This window comes from Macaca nemestrina, chromosome 2 (assembly GCF_043159975.1).
Source record: "Macaca nemestrina isolate mMacNem1 chromosome 2, mMacNem.hap1, whole genome shotgun sequence".
Classification (NCBI taxonomy): Eukaryota; Metazoa; Chordata; class Mammalia; order Primates; family Cercopithecidae; genus Macaca; species Macaca nemestrina.
In genome coordinates this window covers 114,764,572-114,783,602 of record NC_092126.1, presented here as the reverse complement: position 1 = coordinate 114,783,602, position 19,031 = coordinate 114,764,572, and the positions used below count along the sequence as shown (strand labels likewise).

Here is a 19,031-nt window from a genome sequence, read left to right as displayed (position 1 = left end):
GAGAGATCAGCTGTTGGTCTGATGGGCTTTCCTTTGTGGGTAACCTGAGCTTTCTCTCTGGCTGTCCTTAACACTTTTCCCTTCATTTCAACCTTGGTGAATCTGATGATTATGTGTTTTGGGGTTGCTCTTCTCAAAGAGTATATTTGTGGCATTCTCTGGATTTCCTGAATTTGAATGTTGGCCTGTCTTGCTAGGTTGGGGAAGTTCTGCTGGATAATATCCTGAAGAGTGTTTTCCAACTTGGTTCCATTCTCCTCGTCACTTTCAGGTACACCAATCAAACACAGATTTGGTCTTTTCACAAAGTCCTATATTTCTTGGAGGCTTTGTTCATTCCTTTTCATTTTTTTTTCTCTAATCTTGTCTTCTTGCTTTATTTTATTAAGTTGATCTTCAATCTCTGATATCCTTTCTTCTGCTTGATCAATTTGGCTATTGATACTTGTGCATGCTTCATAAAGTTCTTGTGCTGTGTTTTTCAGCTCCATCAGGTCATTTATGTTCTTCTCTAAACTGGTTATTCCAGTTAGCAATTCGTCTAACCTTTATTCAAGGCTCTTAGCTTCCTTGCATTGGGTTAGAACATGCTCCTTTAGCTTGGAGGAGTTTGTTATTACCCACCTTCTGAAGCCTACCTCTGTCTATTCATCAAATTCATTCTCCATCCAGGTTTGTTCCCCTTCTGGCTAAGAGTTGTGATCCTTTGGAGGAGAAGAGGCGTTCTGGTTTTTAGAATTTTCATTGTCTTTGCAGTATTTTCTCCCCATCTTCATGGATTTATCTACCGTTGGTCTTTGATATTCGTGATCTTCTGATGGGGTCTCTGAATGGACGTCCTTTTTGTTGATGTTGATGCTATTCCTTTCTGTTAGTTTTTCTTCTGCCAGGCCCCTCTGCTGCAGGTCAGATGGAGTTTGCTGGACGTCCACTCCAGACCCTGTTTGCCTGGGTATCACCAGCAGAGGCTGCAGAACAGCAGATTGCTGCCTGTTCATTCCTCTGGAAGCTTTGTCCCAGAGGGGCACCTGCCAGATGCCAGCCAGAGCTCTCCTGTATGAGGTATCTGTTGGCCCCTAATGGGAGGTGTCTCCCAGTCAGGAGACATGGGGGTCAGGGTCAGGGACCCACTTGAGGAGGCAGTCTGACCCTTAGCAGAGCTCGAACGCTATGCTGGGAGATTTGCTGCTCTCTTCAGAGCCATCAGGTAGAGACGTTTAAGTCTGTTGAAGCTCCGCCCACAGCTGCCCCTTTCCCCAGGTGCTCTGTCCCAGGGAGATGGGGGTTTTATCTATAAGCCCCTGACTGGGGCTGCTGCCTTTTTTTCAGAGATGCCCTGCCCAGAGAAGAGGCATCTAGAGAGGCATTCTGGTTGCAGCGGCCTTGCTGAGCTGTGGTGGGCTGCATCCAGTTCAAACTTCCTGGCGGCTTTGTTTCCACTGTGAGGGTAAAACCACCTACTCAAGCCTCAGCAATGGCCGAAGCCCCTCTCCCAACCAAGCTTGAGTGTACCAGGTTGGCCTCAGACTGCTGTGCTGGCAGTGAGAATTTCAAGCCACTGGATTTTAGCTTGCTGGGCTCCGTGGTGATGGAATGCACTGAGGCAGACCCCTTGGCTCCCTGGCTTCAGCCCCCTTTCCAGGGGAGTGAAGAGTTCTGTCTCACTGGTGTTCCAGGCACCCCTGGGGTATGAAAAAAAACAAAAACAAAAACAAACTGCAACTAGCTCGGTGTCTGCCCAAAGGGCCGCCCAGTTTTGTGCTTGAAACCCAGGGCCCTGATGGTGTAGGCACTGGAGGGAATCTCCTGGTGTGCGGGTTGCAAAGACCATGGGGAAAGTGCAGTATCTAGGCCGGACTGCACCGTTCACAGTCCCTCATGGCTTCCCTTGGCTAGGGAAGGGAATTCCCTGACCCCTTGTGCTTCCCGGGAGAGGTGACACCCCACTCTGCTTTGGCTCACCCTCTGAGGGCTGCATCCACTGTTCAACCAGTCCCAATGAGATGAGCTGGGTACCTCAGCTGGAAATGTAGGAATCACCCGCCTTCTGTGTTGATCTCGTTGGGAGCTGCAGACCGGAGCTGTTCCTATACGGCCATCTGGCCAGCCCTCTAACAATTTCATTTTTTAAGTTAAAAAAAGCCTACGTATTGAGAAGAAAAAGTCTAAAAATGACATAAACTGCCTCCTCTCCAAGTTCCTAACAATGGTAGGATTGTGTTAAAATTCTGCATTATAGCTATTGCATTTTTTAATTTTTTTGAGATGGAGTCTTGTTCTGTCACCAAGATGAAGTGCAGTGGTGCAATCTCAGCTCACTGCAATCTTCACCTCCCGGGTTCAGGCGATTATACTGCCTCAGCCTCCCGAGTAGCTGGGACTACAGGCACACGCCACCACGCCCAGCTAATTTTTGTATTTTTAGTAGAGACGGGGTTTCACCATGTTGGCCAGGATGGTCTTGATCTCTTGACTTTGTGATCTACCTGCCTTGTCCTCCCAAAGTGCTGGGATTACAGGTGCAAGCCACCATGCCCAGCCCACTATTGGATTTAAAATTTTTCTACATTAAATAAATATTGTTCTATAATTAGAAAAAGTAGTTTTAGGCTGGTCAGTGTTAGTGATGGTGGAATGCAACCCAGCCCCATTTTCAGCTGACTCGGATGACCCACAGTGCAGCTCTGCAATGTCATCCACTTCTTGGTAAAATTTTTTTTTTTTTAAATCAGGTGGTGTGCATTTTGCACATTTAGAAGGCACAAGTTGTGACAATACAGAAAAGTAACAGTTCCTGTTTTGTTTGAAGTTATTATTTCCCAAAGACCTGGAGGCATTAGAGTTACACACTCCCAAACTGATCTAATCTTAAATACTATTTACCCATGATAAAAAGAATCTATAAAAAACTTAGAACTAGTATCATATTTATTTATTTGTTTAATAGGAGAAGCACATAAGGATAGTATCATATTCACTGGTAAAACACTGGTGAATACTTTCTTCTAAGAACAGAGCAAGTTTCTCATTGCTCTTATTTAACATCATCCTGGAGGTCCTAGCTGATGTGATATGGCAAGAAAAATAAGAGATCTATAGAGTAGAAGGGAAGAAATAAAACTCTCTTTTCTCAGATGACATGATTGTCTAAACAGAAAATCCCAAGGAATCTGCAAAAAAGCTTCCAGAACTAATAAGTAAATTTAGCAAGGGTACAGGATATAATGTCAATATATAAAAATCAATTGAATTTCTATATCCTAGAAACAAAAATAAAACAAAATTTAAAAATTGCAATTATTTATTTATTTATATAAACAAAGTGGAACATTTTAATTGAACTTTCTTAAAACTAATGGATCAAGTAGCAAAGCAGTAAGGCTACAGAAGTTCAAACAATATAATTAAGGAGCTTGAGCTACTAGATAAACATAAATTTTACTCCCTCACCCACAGAATACCCATTGTTTTCAAGTTCATGTAGAACAATTTTTTGAAATGCTGCATACTTGGCAATAAAGGGAGTCTAAAATTTGCTCAAGGAATCAATATCAATCAGTTGCATGGAATTATTTAGAAGAGCACCAAAAAACAGGAAATACATAAAAATCTAATAATATATGTGTAAGATCTCTATATAAAACACTGATGAAAGAAATAAAAGAACACCTAAATAAATGGAAAGACATACTGTTTTCATGGACTATTAAGACATCAATTCTTCCCAATTTTTTTATATATGTATAATTATATATATATAACATATATTAATTTTATATATATATAAAAATAATTTTATATATATATTTATTTTATATATAATATATATATATATATATTTTTTGAGACAGAGTCTTGCTCTGTTGCCCAGATTGGTGTACAGTGGTGCGACCTCAGCTCACTGCAACCTCCCTCTCCCGGGTTCAAGCAATTCTCCTGCCTCAGTCTCCTAAGTAGCTGGGATTACAGACACCTGCCACCACGCCTGGTTAATTTTTATGTTTTTAGTAGAGATGGGGTTTCACTGTGTTGGCCAGGCTGCTCTCGAACTCCTGATTTCAAATGATCCGCCTGCCTTGGCCTCCCCAAGTGCTGGGATTGCAGGCATGAGCCAATGCACCCGGCCCCCAATTTGATTTACAGAATCACTGCAATCCCAGTCAAAATCTCAGCAGGAATGTTATAGATATTGACATACTGATTCTAAAATTTATTTAAAAAAGGAAAAAGAATTAGACAGCTAACACAATACTTGAAAAAAAAAAAGAACAAAGCTGGAAGATAGATTCATATCACCTAGTTTTAAGACTAACTATAAAGCTACTATAATAAGGTAGTGTGGTATTGATGAAAGAATAAACATTGATCTATGGAAAGACTAGAGTCTAGAAAGAGATTCACACAAATATAACTGATTTTTTAAAGTAGTTTTAAGTGACAATAATTATATGTATTTATGGAGTACAATATGATGTTTTGATATATGTATACATTGTGAAATGGTTAAATCAAGCTAATTAACTATCTGTCACCTCACCTAATTTTTTTTTTTTGCAATGAGAACATTTAAAGTCTACTCTTTTAGCAATTTTTAAATAAACATTATTATTATTATTATTTTGAGATGGAGTCTCACTCTATCACCTAGGCTGGAGTGCAGTGGTGCAATCTTGGCTCACTGCAACTTTCACCTCCCCGGGTACAAGCGATTCTCCTGCCTCAGCCTCCTGAGTAGCTGGGACTATAGGCACGTGGCACGAAGCCTGGCTAATTTGTGTGCAATATATTATTATTAACTATAGTCACCATGTGGTGCAATAGCTCACTAAAGCTTATTTCTCCTAACTTTGAAACTTTGCATCCTTTGATGGTCAGTTGATTTTTTCTTTTTCTTTTTTTTAAGCCTCTCCTTATCCAAATCCATTTGTTTTTTTTTTTTGGCGATTGATTTTTCACCAAAGCATAAAGACAGCTGAAGAAAGGATACTCTTTTCAACAAAAGGTGCTGGAATAATTGGACATCTTGTTGCAAAATAAAAAAAAGAACCTGCTCCATCCTTCATACCTTATACAGAAATCAACTCAAAATAGATCATAGATCTAAATTTAAAATGTAAAATTATAAAACTTCTAGAAGAAAATATAGGAGAAAAATTTTTGTGGCCCTATGTTAAGAAAAAGTTCTTGGGGTATGACCCCAAAAGCATGAGCTATAAAAGAAAAACACTGACAAATTGGACTTCATAAAAATTAAAAACTTTTGTTCTAAGAAAGATATTGTTTAGTAAATGAAAAGATAAGCTAAAGATTTGCAGAAAATATCTGTAAATCATATGCTCAACAAAGGACTTACATACAGAATACATAAAGAACCCTAAAATTCAACAATAAGGAAAGCAACAACTCAAATGAAAATGAACAAAAGCTTCGAACTCATTTCACCAAAGAAATATAAGGATGGTAAATAAGCACATGAAAAGGTGCTCAACATCATTAGTCACTAGGGAAATAGAAATGAAAACCACAATGATATACAACTATACACCTATTAGAATGGCTAAAATAAATGAACAGATAATAGTAAGTACTGGTTAGTATGTGGAGCAATTGATTATATACTGCTGCTGGGACTTCAAAATGGTATAGCTATTTTAGAAAAGAGTTTGAGAACCTCTTTGAAAGCTAATTATACACTTGTCACAAGGCCCAACAATCCTATTCCTAAGTATTCACTCAAGAAAAATGAAAGCTTATATGCATACAAAAACCTGTAAAGAAATGTTTTTAGTAGCTTTATTTATAATTGACAAAAAAGGAAACAACCTAAATGTCTTTCTTTTTTTTTATTATTATACTTTAAGTTCTAGGGTACATGTGCAGAACGTGCAGGTTTGTTACATATGTATACATGTGTCATGTTGGTGTGCTGCACCCATTAACTTGTCATTTACATTAGCTGTATGTCCTAATGCTACTCCTCCCCCTTCCCCCACCCCACGACAGGCCCCGGTGTGTGATGTTCCCCACCCTGTGTCCAAGTGTTCTCATTGTTCAATTCCCACCTGTGAGTGAGAACATATGGTGTTTGGTTTTTTGTCCTTGTGATAGTTTGCTCAGAATGATGGTTTCCAGCTTTATCCATGTCTCCATAAAGGACATGAACTCATCCTTTTTTATGGCTGCATAGTATTCCATGGTGTATATGTGCCACATTTTCTTAATCCAGTCTATCATTGATGAACATTTGGGTTGGTTCCAAGTCTTTGCTATTGTGAATAGTGCCGCCATAAACATACGTATGCATGTGTCTCTATAGCAGCATGATTTATAATCCTTTAGGTATATACTCAGGAATGGGATGGCTGGGTCAAATGGTATTTCTAGTTCTAGATCCTTGAGGAATCGCCACACTGTCTTCCACAATGGTTGAACTAGTTTACAGTCCCACCAACAGTGTAAAAGTGTTCCTATTTCTCCACATCCTCTCCAGCACCTGTTGTTTCCTGACTTTTTAATGATCACCATTCTAACTGGTGTGAGATGGTGTCTCATTGTAGTTTTGATGTGCCATCTCACACCAGTTATAACGGCGATTATTAAGAAGTCTAAATGTCTTTCATATGGTGAATGAATGAACTAAATACTTCTCAGCATAGAAAAACTACTGATACATGCAGTAACATGGATGAATTTCTCAAAGCATTATGCTAAGTGAAAGGGGCCAGTCTCAAAAAGGTGCACTTTGTTTGATTCCATTTATATGACATTCTAGAAAAGGCACAACTATAGTGATGAAGAACAGACCTATGGCTGCATTTGTTAAGTATAGGGGAAGGGTTTGACTACAAATAGACAGCAAGATCGAATTTTTAAGTATTCAAAAACTCTTGATTGCAGTGGTGGTTACACGAGTATGCATTTGCCAAAACACATACAATGTAAATCAGAAAGAATACATTTTACTCTATGTATATTTAAAAATAAATAAATATTTAAAAATTACTGCTTCCCTGGTCTACTTCTCACTGTTACAGTCACCTATTCTAAGACCACTGGTTCATCCTAGAATCACAGGCTCAGAAGGAGCTTAGTGGGGAACTGGTACAATTCCCAAGCCAATACAGAAAATTCCCCTAGAGGTGTCCTGGGAGCTTCTGCTTGAAGATCATCTGCTAAGAGAGAAAATCTCTATCTCCCAAAGCAGGCCTGCTTACAGTGGACAGTTTTTGTTGTTAGCAAGTTATTTATTTTATTAGCTAAAATTGGCTTCTTCACCAATAGCCCCTATTGGTCCTGGTACTATGCCCTAGAACTACAGATACAAAGGCAGGGGCCATGTCCTCCACCTTAGTGATGGCAAAAGAACTACACAGGAGGACAGCCTGAAGCCACTCAGTTGAAAACCAAGGGGCCTGTATCTCCTGGACCAACCTCTCTGTGCAGTAGTCTGTAAAATGCTGGGCTACCCTGAGCCATGAGAACTCAACTGGTCTGGGCTACTGCCCTAGAAATGCCTGGACTATACAGTGAAAATCCTCTGTAAAGGAATGACATCACACACTCCCAGGGCCCTATCCTGAATGAAACTGGGAGGCTACAGTCTCAATCATTCTCTCCTTGATCAGAAAGTTATAGTGATGTTCATTCTTTGCTGGCCTCATTATTTTCTGGCCTCTAACTTCATGAAGAAAATCCACAAATCAATTATGGCTAGCAAGTAAGGGAAAACCCTTGAACAGGATTCAAATTAGCCAAGCTACAGCCCATTCCCACTAGAATCATGGCTTGGTCATCTAGGCCACCTGCCTAAGCAGAAGGGATCCATTCCAGAGAATACCCTGAACACTGTGCCAGGTTTCTTACCTGTTTGAAGTTGCCATTTTTTCTCTGTTCCCAGTCCATCATGTCATGAAAGATGGGAATCATGATATTCCGTACTTCTGGCTGTGGGACCAGTGTCACACCCAGAAAAGGACCAATCATTCCCGGAATAAAGTGGATCTTATGTTCACCTGAAAAACAAAACCCAAATTAGTTTATGCCTGCTTTGCTCCTTTCATGGAAGATTCCCAAATGGGGCCACAACACATGCTATAATCTATATTGGAAGCTTCCAAGAGCAAAGCAAGCTCTCCCCTATGGTTTTTTGAGATACTCCCCCTCAACTTTTTAGAGTTTATGGATAAAGTCGGCCTAGCCCAGTTAAAGTAAATGTGCAACAGTCACAAAACTGCTTTTCCAAAGAACTTCCTGACAGGTCCCACAAACTACCTGAAAATCTCTCTGAGATGAAGGAACAGAGTTTGCTACTCTAGACAGAACAGGTTTCTGAGTAACCTATGAGTGTCAGATGGTCTATTCACAGTGTTTATTGGAAAAGCCTATATATTTCTTCTTAAATACAATGCACTCCCCTTGGAGTTTCTAGCTGTAGCCCAGAGACATTTAAGTGATGAGGATATCCAGTCCCTGGTCTAGCCACCAGAGGCCTAATAAGTCCATGGACCCTTACACCGCCTATGTTCATCTATGCCAAAGAAGTCCTCCTCCTGAGCTAGCAGGAGCCTCCTGTACAGCCCTACCCTAAAAGGCTGGCTTAGAGATTCTCTCTTTACCCATCCTGAACTCCCTTTGTGTTCATATTGCATTTCTGATGGTACCATTACACCTACTTGGCTCAGCTCAACCCTCAACTTCCTTAATGAAGCATTTCCATAGTAAGTGCGTGATATGGGTTTCCCTCTCACTGGCCTGCCATCTAGGGTATGTTACCAGAAGCCAGAGACAGTCCTGTGGATGGTGGGATAGGATTTTTCTCTTCCTTGCAATGGTAAAATGGAGTGAACCATTTTTTAGAGCTCTGCTCTCAGTCCTTCAGAGACTAAGGAGGAGATAAACTGTGGGTCTGTGCAATAAATGCTACAACCAAGTAAAACCATTTCTTGGGGACCAGAGAATGTCATTTCCACCAAAAGCAATGAGGCAGTAAAGGCTTTATCAGGCAAATATGGCATTAAAAAAATTTCCATTTTGAAAACCTGTCTAAGAAGCAAATGTTTAGCCCTGAAGCTAGTTCAGCATATTCCAATTTTGGTACATGGCACAGTAGCCAGTCTCTTGCATTCCTGGGAATTTCAGAGTCAACTTTGGGTTAAAATCCATTTCCAAACTGTGCTGGATACAGGGAACCAGAGTGCTGGAAAGTCATGCTTGGGGAAATGCATCCCCACTCATGAATAGAAGGCCCTCCCACTGGCAGAAATACCTCACATCTTGCTTGCTGCCTCTAGGTTTGTGGTGGGGATGGTTAACAGAGGACTGGAGATTTTATGACTATCATTCCTATAGCTTCAGAGCCATGAGCTCAGCTGAAAGCAAACTTTACTTGAAATAATAATAGTTATCTAGCATCTTGACAGGCCACTCAGATCTCTACAATATCACAGGATGGCCCACTCAGTCACCAGGGCAACCCAGAAATTCTACCAAAAACACTGATCTGACAAATTTAGATTCAAAGCAGTGGCTATTTTCAAAGCTTTCAAAGCAGAAGCTGTGCAAAGAAGGAAAGCCAAAGCTGATCTCACTCAGAGGTTGCAGTTCTCTTCTCAAATATTACTCCATGCAATTGGTGTCAAGTATCTGATCTGGATGCATGAATACCAGAGATCCAAGAAATGTTTCAATCTTTATTAAAATCAATGGCCACCTCTGCTCATGTACTGGGTATCTCCGATCTAAGCTTTTGAGCCTGCAACATCCAGACTGGGAAGTGAAGAGTATGGAGGATCTTACAGGCATGGGTTCTCAAATTGGAAAAAAACTACTACAGCCCTCCTCTTCTTTTTCTTTCTTTTGACTTTAGTTCCTAAAAAAGGGGATTTTGCACATATATTACTGAGGTCTTATTTCTCAGCCAAACTCTCCTTGCCAAGGGCTTTATGCACATGTGCTACACCATCCATCTGAGGTGTTATGTGAAAGATATGTAAGGATCTCTTGGGTCTGAATTAACATTCATAAAGCCTGGGAGATGTTATTAGTCTTGCTACTTTCTATTTGGCTATGCAATATATAGAAGGGAAGAATAGAGATAAAAAACATACCCAAATTCTGCCACATGCTGAACAGTTCATAAGCCATCATTACACGCATGTCCCCATACCTAAGAATAGTAACACAGGAGCCAACCGTTAGTGGGAGAAGGTTCAGGAAGATAGGGCTGCAAACCCATGAGGCTAGTACTTCAGTACTGTTTGTTTCTAATGCTTCCCAATGCGCTAAGCCATTGGGCTCTCGACTGAACTCCCACACCTGGCCCCTGGGAAACCACCCAGCTGAGAACCTGTGAACCTCTGAAGGAACTCTCATGGAAACATAGCCCTATTTGGCCAAGTGGTAATGAGATGAATATAAGACGTTTATCTTACTTATCTAGAATCTTCTTCCTTTTGACTGAGGTGATAATTTCTAGCTGAAGGCTTGGCTGATTTATGAATAGAACTGCCAGGCTAAAATAAGAATTCCACACCTAGAGAGACAGAGAAAGAGAAAACGTGACAGTCTAAGAACTCAATCTTGTAGGGAGAGTTACTAAATACATACATGTAGCATAGAACCCATTTTATAATCTTAAGATCCTCAGTTTTTTTCCCTTTTAAATATCTTTGTGAACAGGAATTTGTTCTTCTTCTTTCCCCTCTTGACTCCTTCTGAAGCCAATTGTGTTGATTCTGGACTAGAAAGCATACTCATAGAAGTCTGGCTACCAACACTTTCAACAGGCGTACCCCAGGTCATATTCTAATCATCATCAGGCTTAGAAGCTGTTTGATACTATGAATCTATTAATAAAGCAAAAACAAGTGAGCTTGGTTTTGGCTTTCTAAGGTTATTGCAATAATACTGATGGATTTCAGGAGTGCCTACCTTAAAGTCAAAGTCAGTCTCTGTGAAATTCTTGTGCAGTGCAGAGGACAGGTACTGGACAGTAGTGACTATAATACTGCAGTAGGGAAACAAGGCATTGGCAGAATTAAAAGACTAACAATGGCATCTGATGGCTTGGCATCAGCTGTCTATAGCCTGTGTGCAAGCTTCTTGGGTACAACTTGTTCCCATGTAAGATGTGACTATAAAGGAAAGAGAAAATGGTATAAACTCTATAGAAAAAACTCTACAGAAAACCAGTCTTGGATAAATGCCCCACAGTTGGCAGGACAGCACAGGACGTCACTGGGTTCTAGACCTAGTTCTGCCATTACCTGGCCTTCATACTTCTCTCTGGGTCTCATTTTCCCTACCTATAAAAGGTGGTAGGAGTTCGATGGTTCTTTAAAGTTTCTCTCAGTTCAGAGTAGTTCTAGTATTTTGGGGACCTCTGGGTAATCAATAGATATTATGATCACTTTCTAGGACTTAGAACATAATTTTATTATTATACTGGATAACAGGGGTTTATATAGGTAATAAATCTTTGCTTTAATCATATACTATTATTTTCATCTATGTGTCATTTGAATTCAGCTCTTTTGGTCTAGCTTGAGTAATCACTCTCAATCTTAGCCTGGGCACACAGAAGGGACAATGGGAGGCTGTCCTGCTGGAACAAGAGAGTGAAATAGAGAGGAAGTCTAGTGGGACAGTAGGTTTCATTTTCATTACATAGGGCCTTGGCTACCTGACAAAGAGACTTATGTCTAACAGTGGCCACCTCTGCTTAGATGCAGAAGAACATGACAAAAACAGTGCATTAGAAACACTAGCCCACCACTAGAGGGGGTGAAAAATTTAAAGGGTCACAGCTTTGAAAGAAAAAACTGCTCTTGCAGGACAGGCTGGGGAGCCTGAAGTGCTCTGAATGGAGTTAAGAGATAGAAACAAGAAGGATTCAAATGGAAAAGTCACTATGTGAGGAAGTATCTGTGCAACTTTGTTTATAACCATCCTTCCATTCTTTATAAAACATTTGCATTTTGGAAAAAGTTACAGTGCGCTATAAAAGGTGTAAAGTGGAAAGACCATGCTAGTATCTTGTTAATATATCTAACAAATACTTTAATTATATTTTACATGTCAATATAAAAGGCAGATCAGTGGGAGGAGGCAATGGGCTAGAGTGTGTAGGCCAAGTAGCCTTCTTCTGAATAGAGAGAGACCAGATGAGCCAGCCCCTTACCACATGCATCATTTGTCTGGTTTGCCAGGAGGAAGCACAGGCTAGAAATATAAATGAGGCAGTCAGGTTAGGGTTATCTTTAGAGTAAATTCTATGTCAGTAATCAGAAGTGGTCAGAGCCTTGCAGCCAGGTCTCAGGTGGGTAACTGGCACTGTCTATGGTAGACAACACAATTTAAATCGAGAAGGCGGCTTGGGACAATGCCTAAACCTACAGGGCAGCAGAGGCCAATGAGACACTAAGCAGGCCTTCCTCAAGGAAGAACCCTTCTCAGGATATTATATTTCACATCCTGAAAACTTCCTTCTCTATCCTTACTGTGCCATCATCTGCCAAGCACAAAAACGTTTTTCTCATTTGCCCTCTCCTCTCTTTTCCCATGGTCCTGCCCTTCATTTGTCTTGCTCATGTGCTCCCTCTCTGAAACACACATACTCTTCTTAGTCTGAGAACAGCTCAGTAATGCTGACACAGAGCCCTTCCATACTCACTTGCTTGTGAGCAGTCTCATTACCATCCAGTCCCGAGGGAACACACTCATCTTCATCAGGTTCCGGAACACACAAAAAATCTTCAGCAGAAATTCCTGACAGCAGAGGAAAGCTGATGTGAGATACCACCACTACAATATGCATCTCCTCAATAGGCCACTCCTGGCCACTCGATCATGAGAATGGGTGGGACCAGTGAGTTAGGTATGGTTCTCTCTGTGAGTTGTTTCTTAGATGGCTACATGAGAGTGAGTTCTGGGTACTCTCACAGGCCAGATGGGAGCAGACCCAAACTGGGCAGAACAGAGGTAGCTCTATTCCCACAATGCCCAAAGCAGCTCTATACCCACTCTATACCCACAAAGCCCAAAGCATGGGACAGACTAAGGTCTAGCCAAACTGGTGTCCGACTGAATCCATGGGCTTCATTTTCTGGGGCATGGCCCCCGAGCGTTAGATTATAAGAACATGCTTTTTTGGATATTAAGAACACAATGATGGGAGAGGCATTTTAGGAATGGCAGATCTCTGAAAATCTGCTTGTCCATGAAAGCAATGGGGTGGCTAACACTGGTTAACCAAAGGCTTGTGACAATCCAAGAAATGTTTATTCAATGATAATGGATGAATAATAACAATGAGCTTTGTTGAATTTTTAACTTGCACTATTCCCATCCCCTCCTACCTCCACAGTAGCCTTAAAAACAAGCTGCTGTAGAATCATGAAAGTCATGAAACACCAGCAGCCTAGCAGCCATTAGAAGGGAGAGAATGGTTTTGGAACTCCTACAAAAAGTTCCGACCCACAGAATTGTTATTATTTGATCTGTTTGGCAGCTTCTTGGAAAAACTCCATTCATAGGGCTTGTCTTAATTTAACCTGACTCAGAGCTTACTCAAGTGAGGAAAACTCTATACCCAAGGCATTTATTGGAGCAAAACAAAAAACAAAAAAACGTATAATTTAACATCCCAGCTGCATGAAGCAGCCATGTCATTTGAGGCAAACAAGAGAACGACTAAAAAAAAAATTATATAAGGAAAATCTGAGGAATGAAATATCTGTAGGGGGCCTTGAAAAGCTCTGACATATTCCTGGGAATCTAGAAGGCCACACATGTATACAGGGCTGTGCAAATTCCTAGAGAAGGCCTGAGAAGGCCTAATCTCTCACCAGTGCTGACCTTGAGGCTCTGGGTAAGCAGGAAGTGAAGGCTATGGCTGAACTGAAAAGTGCTGAAGCAATGACAGTGAGCCTCAACACATACATATAAAAACCCCCTTAAAATGTGGAGAGTTATTGATTTAAGGCATTTAAGAATATCTCTGTTCAGTTATTAGCTGATCATTAACTAACTGCATGGAGACTTTAGTGACTGCATATAATTAAAAAATACAGATATTAAAGAATGGGTCCAAGAATGGTGGCTCACACCTGTAATCCCAGTGCTTTGGGAGGCTGAGGCAAGAGGATCACTTGAGGCCAGGAGTTTGAGACCAGTTTGGGAAACATAGCAAGATCCCTGTCTTCACAAAAAATTAAAAAATTAGCTGCATGTGGTGGTGCATGTCTGTAGTCCAAGCTACTCAGGAGGTTGAGGTAGGAGGATTTCTCGAGCCCAGGCAAGGTTGTAGTGAGCTATGATCACATCAGTACGCTATGGCCTGAGCAATACAGCAAGACCCTGTCTAAAAAAACCCCAAAAAGCAATGAGTCCAATAATATTACTAAAAAAAGAAACAAGCATCATCAACAACATAAAACAATAAAAAGCAACAATAACAAACCCTGGGGATGTGGGGAAGGGATCTGATTACCAGAGTTGCCAAATTATTTAAAATGTCGTTTTCAACAAAATATCATAAGATATAAAAAAACAGGAAAGTATGGCCCATACACAGGCAAAAAGAAGTTAATAAAAACTTTTCCTGAGGTAGCTCAAATATTGGACTTGCTTGGAAAATACTTTAAACAAAGAACTGAAGGAAATCACACTTAAAGAATTAAAGGAAAGTGTAAGAACAATGACTCACCAAATAAGAGGATACCAACAAAAAGGGTAGAAATTACTTAAAGTACACCAAATATAAATTCTAGGACTGAAGAATACAATAACTGAAATGAAAAATTCACTAAAGGGGCTCAGCAGCAGATCTGAGCTAGCAGAAGGATTAGCAAATTTGAAGCCGAGTTAACTGAGATTACCTCAAGTAAGAAAAACAAAAAGAAAAAAGAATGAAGACAAATGAACAGAGCCTCAGATATCTGTGGGGCATCATTAAGGGTATAAACATACACATAGTGGTAGTGCCAGAAGGAAAAGAGAAAAAGAAATGGGAAGAAATAATGGGGAAAAACTTTCCAAAATTGATGAAAAAGTCTTCACACAGCCAAGAAGCTCAACAAACTCTACATGGGATAAAATCAAAGAGATTCACATATAGTCACATTAGAATCAAAAGTGTCAAAAGCCAAAAATAAAGAGAATCTTGAAAGCAACAAGAGAAAAACAACAAATAACCCTCAATAATAATAACAGGTGACACCATCAGATATAATGGAGGCCAGAAGGCAGACAGCAGAAATATTCAAAGTCTGAAATGAAAGACCATCAACAAAGAATCCTATAGCCAGCGAAACTACCATTCAAAACTAAAGAAACTGCAAAGCACAGTGGCTTATGTCTGTAATCCTAGCACTTTGAGAGGCTGAGACAGGAGGACTGCTTGAGCCCAGGAACTTGATACTAGCCTGAGCAACAAAGCGAGACTCCATCTCTACAACAATAAATTAAAAAAAGAGAAAAAAAAAACTAGCTGGTGATGTGCACATGTAGTCCCAACGACTTGGGAGGTGGAGGTGGGAGAATCCCTTGAGCCTGGGAAGACTGAGGTGGCAGTGAGCTATGATTGTGCCACAGCACCTGTGTGACAGAGCAAGACCCTGTCTCAAAAAAAAAAAAAAAAAAAAAAAAGAAGAAATCAAGGCAGCCATCACTGCAGCTGCCTGCTGTCTAAGACAACTGAGCTCCTGAGGGAGAGGGGAGGCCGTCATCACTATGGCTGCCTGCTGCCTAAGACAAATGAGCTCCCCAGGAGAGGGGCAGCAGGCATCACTATGGCTGCCTGCTACCTTATCAGTACCATGTGCTAACCGATTGTGCCACTGGAGCCACTGCCTGCTACCTAAGATGACTGACTCCCTAGGGGAGGGGCAGCAGCCATCACTGTAGCTCCAGTCTGCGGTTTTCCCCCTGCTGGTGTGGGGAGACTGGATGGTTTGGACCCAAACTGCCACACTGGCTGTGGCAGACTGTGGCCAGACTGCCACTTTAGGTCGGACCCTGAACCATTCTTCTTCATTGGGTGGGGCCTCCCTGCAGGAATTTCAGCAACTCTAGCCAGGGGTTTAGGGACAGAACTTTGATCTCCCTGGGACTGAGGGGTGGCCATGGTCTCTGTGGATCAGCAGACTTAGTCTTTCCCCCGCTAGCTCTGAGGAATCCAGGCAGCCCAGACAAGTGGGACTCCCCCTCAGCACAGCACACCCCCTCTGCCAAGGGGCAGCCAGAGTGCTTCATTAGGTGGGTCCCAGATCCCATGCCCCCTGACTGGGTGAGACCCTCCAATAAGGGTTGCCAGACACCTTATACAGGAGCATTCCCACTGGCATCAGGTCAGTGCCTCTCAGGGACAGAGATCTCAGAGGAAGAAGCAGGCAGCTATCTTTGCTGTTCTGCAGTCTCCTCAGGTGACACCTCTGGGTGTGGGAGAGACCCAGGTGAATAGGGTCTGGAGTGAATCCTCAGCAAACCACAGCAGCCCTACAAAAAGGGGTCTGATTATTGAAACAAAAACAAACAGAAAGCAACAACAACAGCATCAACAAAAAAGTCCCCACAAAAACCCCACCCAAAGATCAGCAGCCTCAAAGATTGAAGCTAGACAAACTCATGAAGATGAGAAAGAATCAGTGAAAAAACACTGAAAACTCAAAAAGGCAGAGTGCCTCTTCTCCAAATGATTACAATACCTGGGCAGAGGCTGAGATGAATGATTTGACAGAAGTAGGCTTCAGAAGGTGGGTAATAACAAACTTCACTGAGCTAAAACAGCATGTTCTAACTCAGTGCAAAGAAGCTAAAAACCATGATAAAACATTACAGGAGCTGTTAACCAGGATAGCCAGTTTAGAGAGGAACATAAATTACCTCATGGAGCTGAAAATACAACATGAGAACTTCATAGTGTAAACACAAGTATCAATAACTGAATAGACCAAGCAGAGAAAAGAATTTCAGAGCTTGAAGACTATCTTGCTGAAATAAGGCAGACAAGATTAGAGAAAAAAAAAATGAAAAGGAATAAACAAAACCTACAAGAATATGTAAAAAGACTGAACCTATGACTGATGGGGGTACCTGAAAGAGACAGGGAGGACAGAACCAAGTTGAAAAACATACTTCAGGGTATCACCCAGGAGAACTTCCCCAACCTAACAAGACAGGCCAACATTCAAATTCAGGAAATCCAGAGAACCTCAGTAAGATACTCCACGAGAAGATCAACCCCAAGACACATCATCATCAGATTCTCCAAGGCCGAAATGAAGGAAAAAATGTTAAGGGCAGCCAGAGAGAAAGGCCAGGTTACCTACAAAGGGAACCCCATCAGACTAACAGCAGACCTTTCAGCAGAAACCCTATAAGCCAGAAGAGATTGGGGGCCAATATTCAACATTCTTAAAGAAAAGAATTTTCAGCCCAGAGTTTCGTATCTGGCCAAACTAAGCTTCGTAAGTGAAGGAGAAATAAAATCATTTTCAGACAACCAAATGAGGAGGGAATTTGTCACCACCAGGCCTGCCTTGCAAGAACTCCTGAATGAAGCACTAAATATGGAAGGAAAACCATTACTAGTCACTGCAAAAAAAAGTACAAAGGCCAATGACACTATGAAGCAACTACATCAACAAGTGTGCAAAATAATCAGCTAGCATCATGATAACAGAATCAAATTCACACATAACAATATTAACTGTAAATGTAAATAGGCTAAATGCCCCCAATTAAAAGACACAGAATGGCAAACTGTATAAAGAGTCAAGACCCATTGGTGTGCTGTATTCAAGAGACCCATCTCATGTGCAAAGACATACATAGGCTCAAAATAAAAGAATGGAGGAAAACTTACCAAGCAAATGGAAAGCAGAAAAAAGCAGGGATTGCAATCCTAGTTTCTGACAAAACAGACTTTAAACCAACAAAGATAAAAAAAGATAAAGAAGGGCATCACACAATGGTAAAGGGATCAATGCAACAAGAAGGGCTATCGTAAATATATATGCATCCAATACAGAAGCACCTAGATTGATAAAACAAGTTGTTAAAGACCTATAAAGAGACTTAGACTCCCACACACAATAATAGTGGGAGACTTTAACACTCCACTGTCAATATTAGAAAGATCACTGAGACAATGCCGGGCGCGGTGGCTCACGCCTGTAATCCCAGCACTTTGGGAGGCCGAGACGGGCCGATCACGAGGTCAGGAGATTGAGACTATCCTGACTAACACGGTGAAACCCCGTCTCTACTAAAAAATACAAAAAACTAGCCGAGCGAGGTGGCGGGCGCCTGTAGTCCCAGCTACTCGGGAGGCTGAGGCTGGAGAATGGCGTAAACCCAGGAGGCGGAGCTTGCAGTGAGCCGAGATCCGGCCACTGTACTCCAGCCTGGGTGACAGAGCGAGACTCCGTCTCAAAAAAAAAAAAAAAGAAAAGAAAAAAGAAAGATCACTGAGACAGAAAATTAACAAGGATATTCAGGATTTGAACGCAGCTCTGGATCTGATAGGTATCTACAGTAGTCTCCACCCCAAAACAACAGAATATACATTCTTCTCGGCACTACATGGCACTTACTCTAAAATCAATCACATAATTGGAAGTAAAACACTTCTCAGTGAATGCAAAAGAAATGAAACGATAACAAACAGGATCTCAGAACACAGTGCTATCAAATTAGAACTCAAGATTAAGAAACTCACTCAAAATCACACAACTACATGGAAATTGAACAACCTGCTCCTGAATGACTCCTGGGTAAATAATGAAAGTAAGGCAGAAATCAGGTTATTTAAAACCAAAATCAAGAAGTTATTTGAAACCAATGGGAACAAAGAGATAATGTACCAGAATCTCTGGGATGCAGCTAAAAAAGTTTAAAGAGGGAAATTTATAGTACTAAATGCCCACATCACAAAGCTAGAAAGATCTCAAATAAATCTTTCTAATATCACAACTAAAGAACTAGAGAACCAAGAGCAAACAAACCAAAAGCTAGCAGAAGACAAGAAGTAA

The 19,031-nt window shown here is 41.1% G+C and overlaps 1 protein-coding gene across 13 annotated transcripts in view; it reads right to left on the bottom strand.

Moving 5' to 3' along the window:
• LOC105480503 (dedicator of cytokinesis 3) overlaps window positions 1–19,031 on the bottom strand; it is a 647,888-nt gene that overhangs the window by 62,013 nt on the left and 566,844 nt on the right. For all 13 annotated transcript variants that reach the window (XM_071091780.1, XM_071091778.1, XM_071091779.1 and 10 more), the window contains 5 exons: window positions 12,671–12,765; window positions 10,930–11,005; window positions 10,431–10,531; window positions 10,107–10,165; window positions 7,864–8,012 (listed from right to left, as the gene is read on the bottom strand). In XM_071091780.1, coding sequence (XP_070947881.1) covers window positions 7,864–8,012; window positions 10,107–10,165; window positions 10,431–10,531; window positions 10,930–11,005; window positions 12,671–12,765 — 480 coding nt within the window. The remainder of the gene's footprint in view (window positions 1–7,863; window positions 8,013–10,106; window positions 10,166–10,430; window positions 10,532–10,929; window positions 11,006–12,670; window positions 12,766–19,031) is intronic.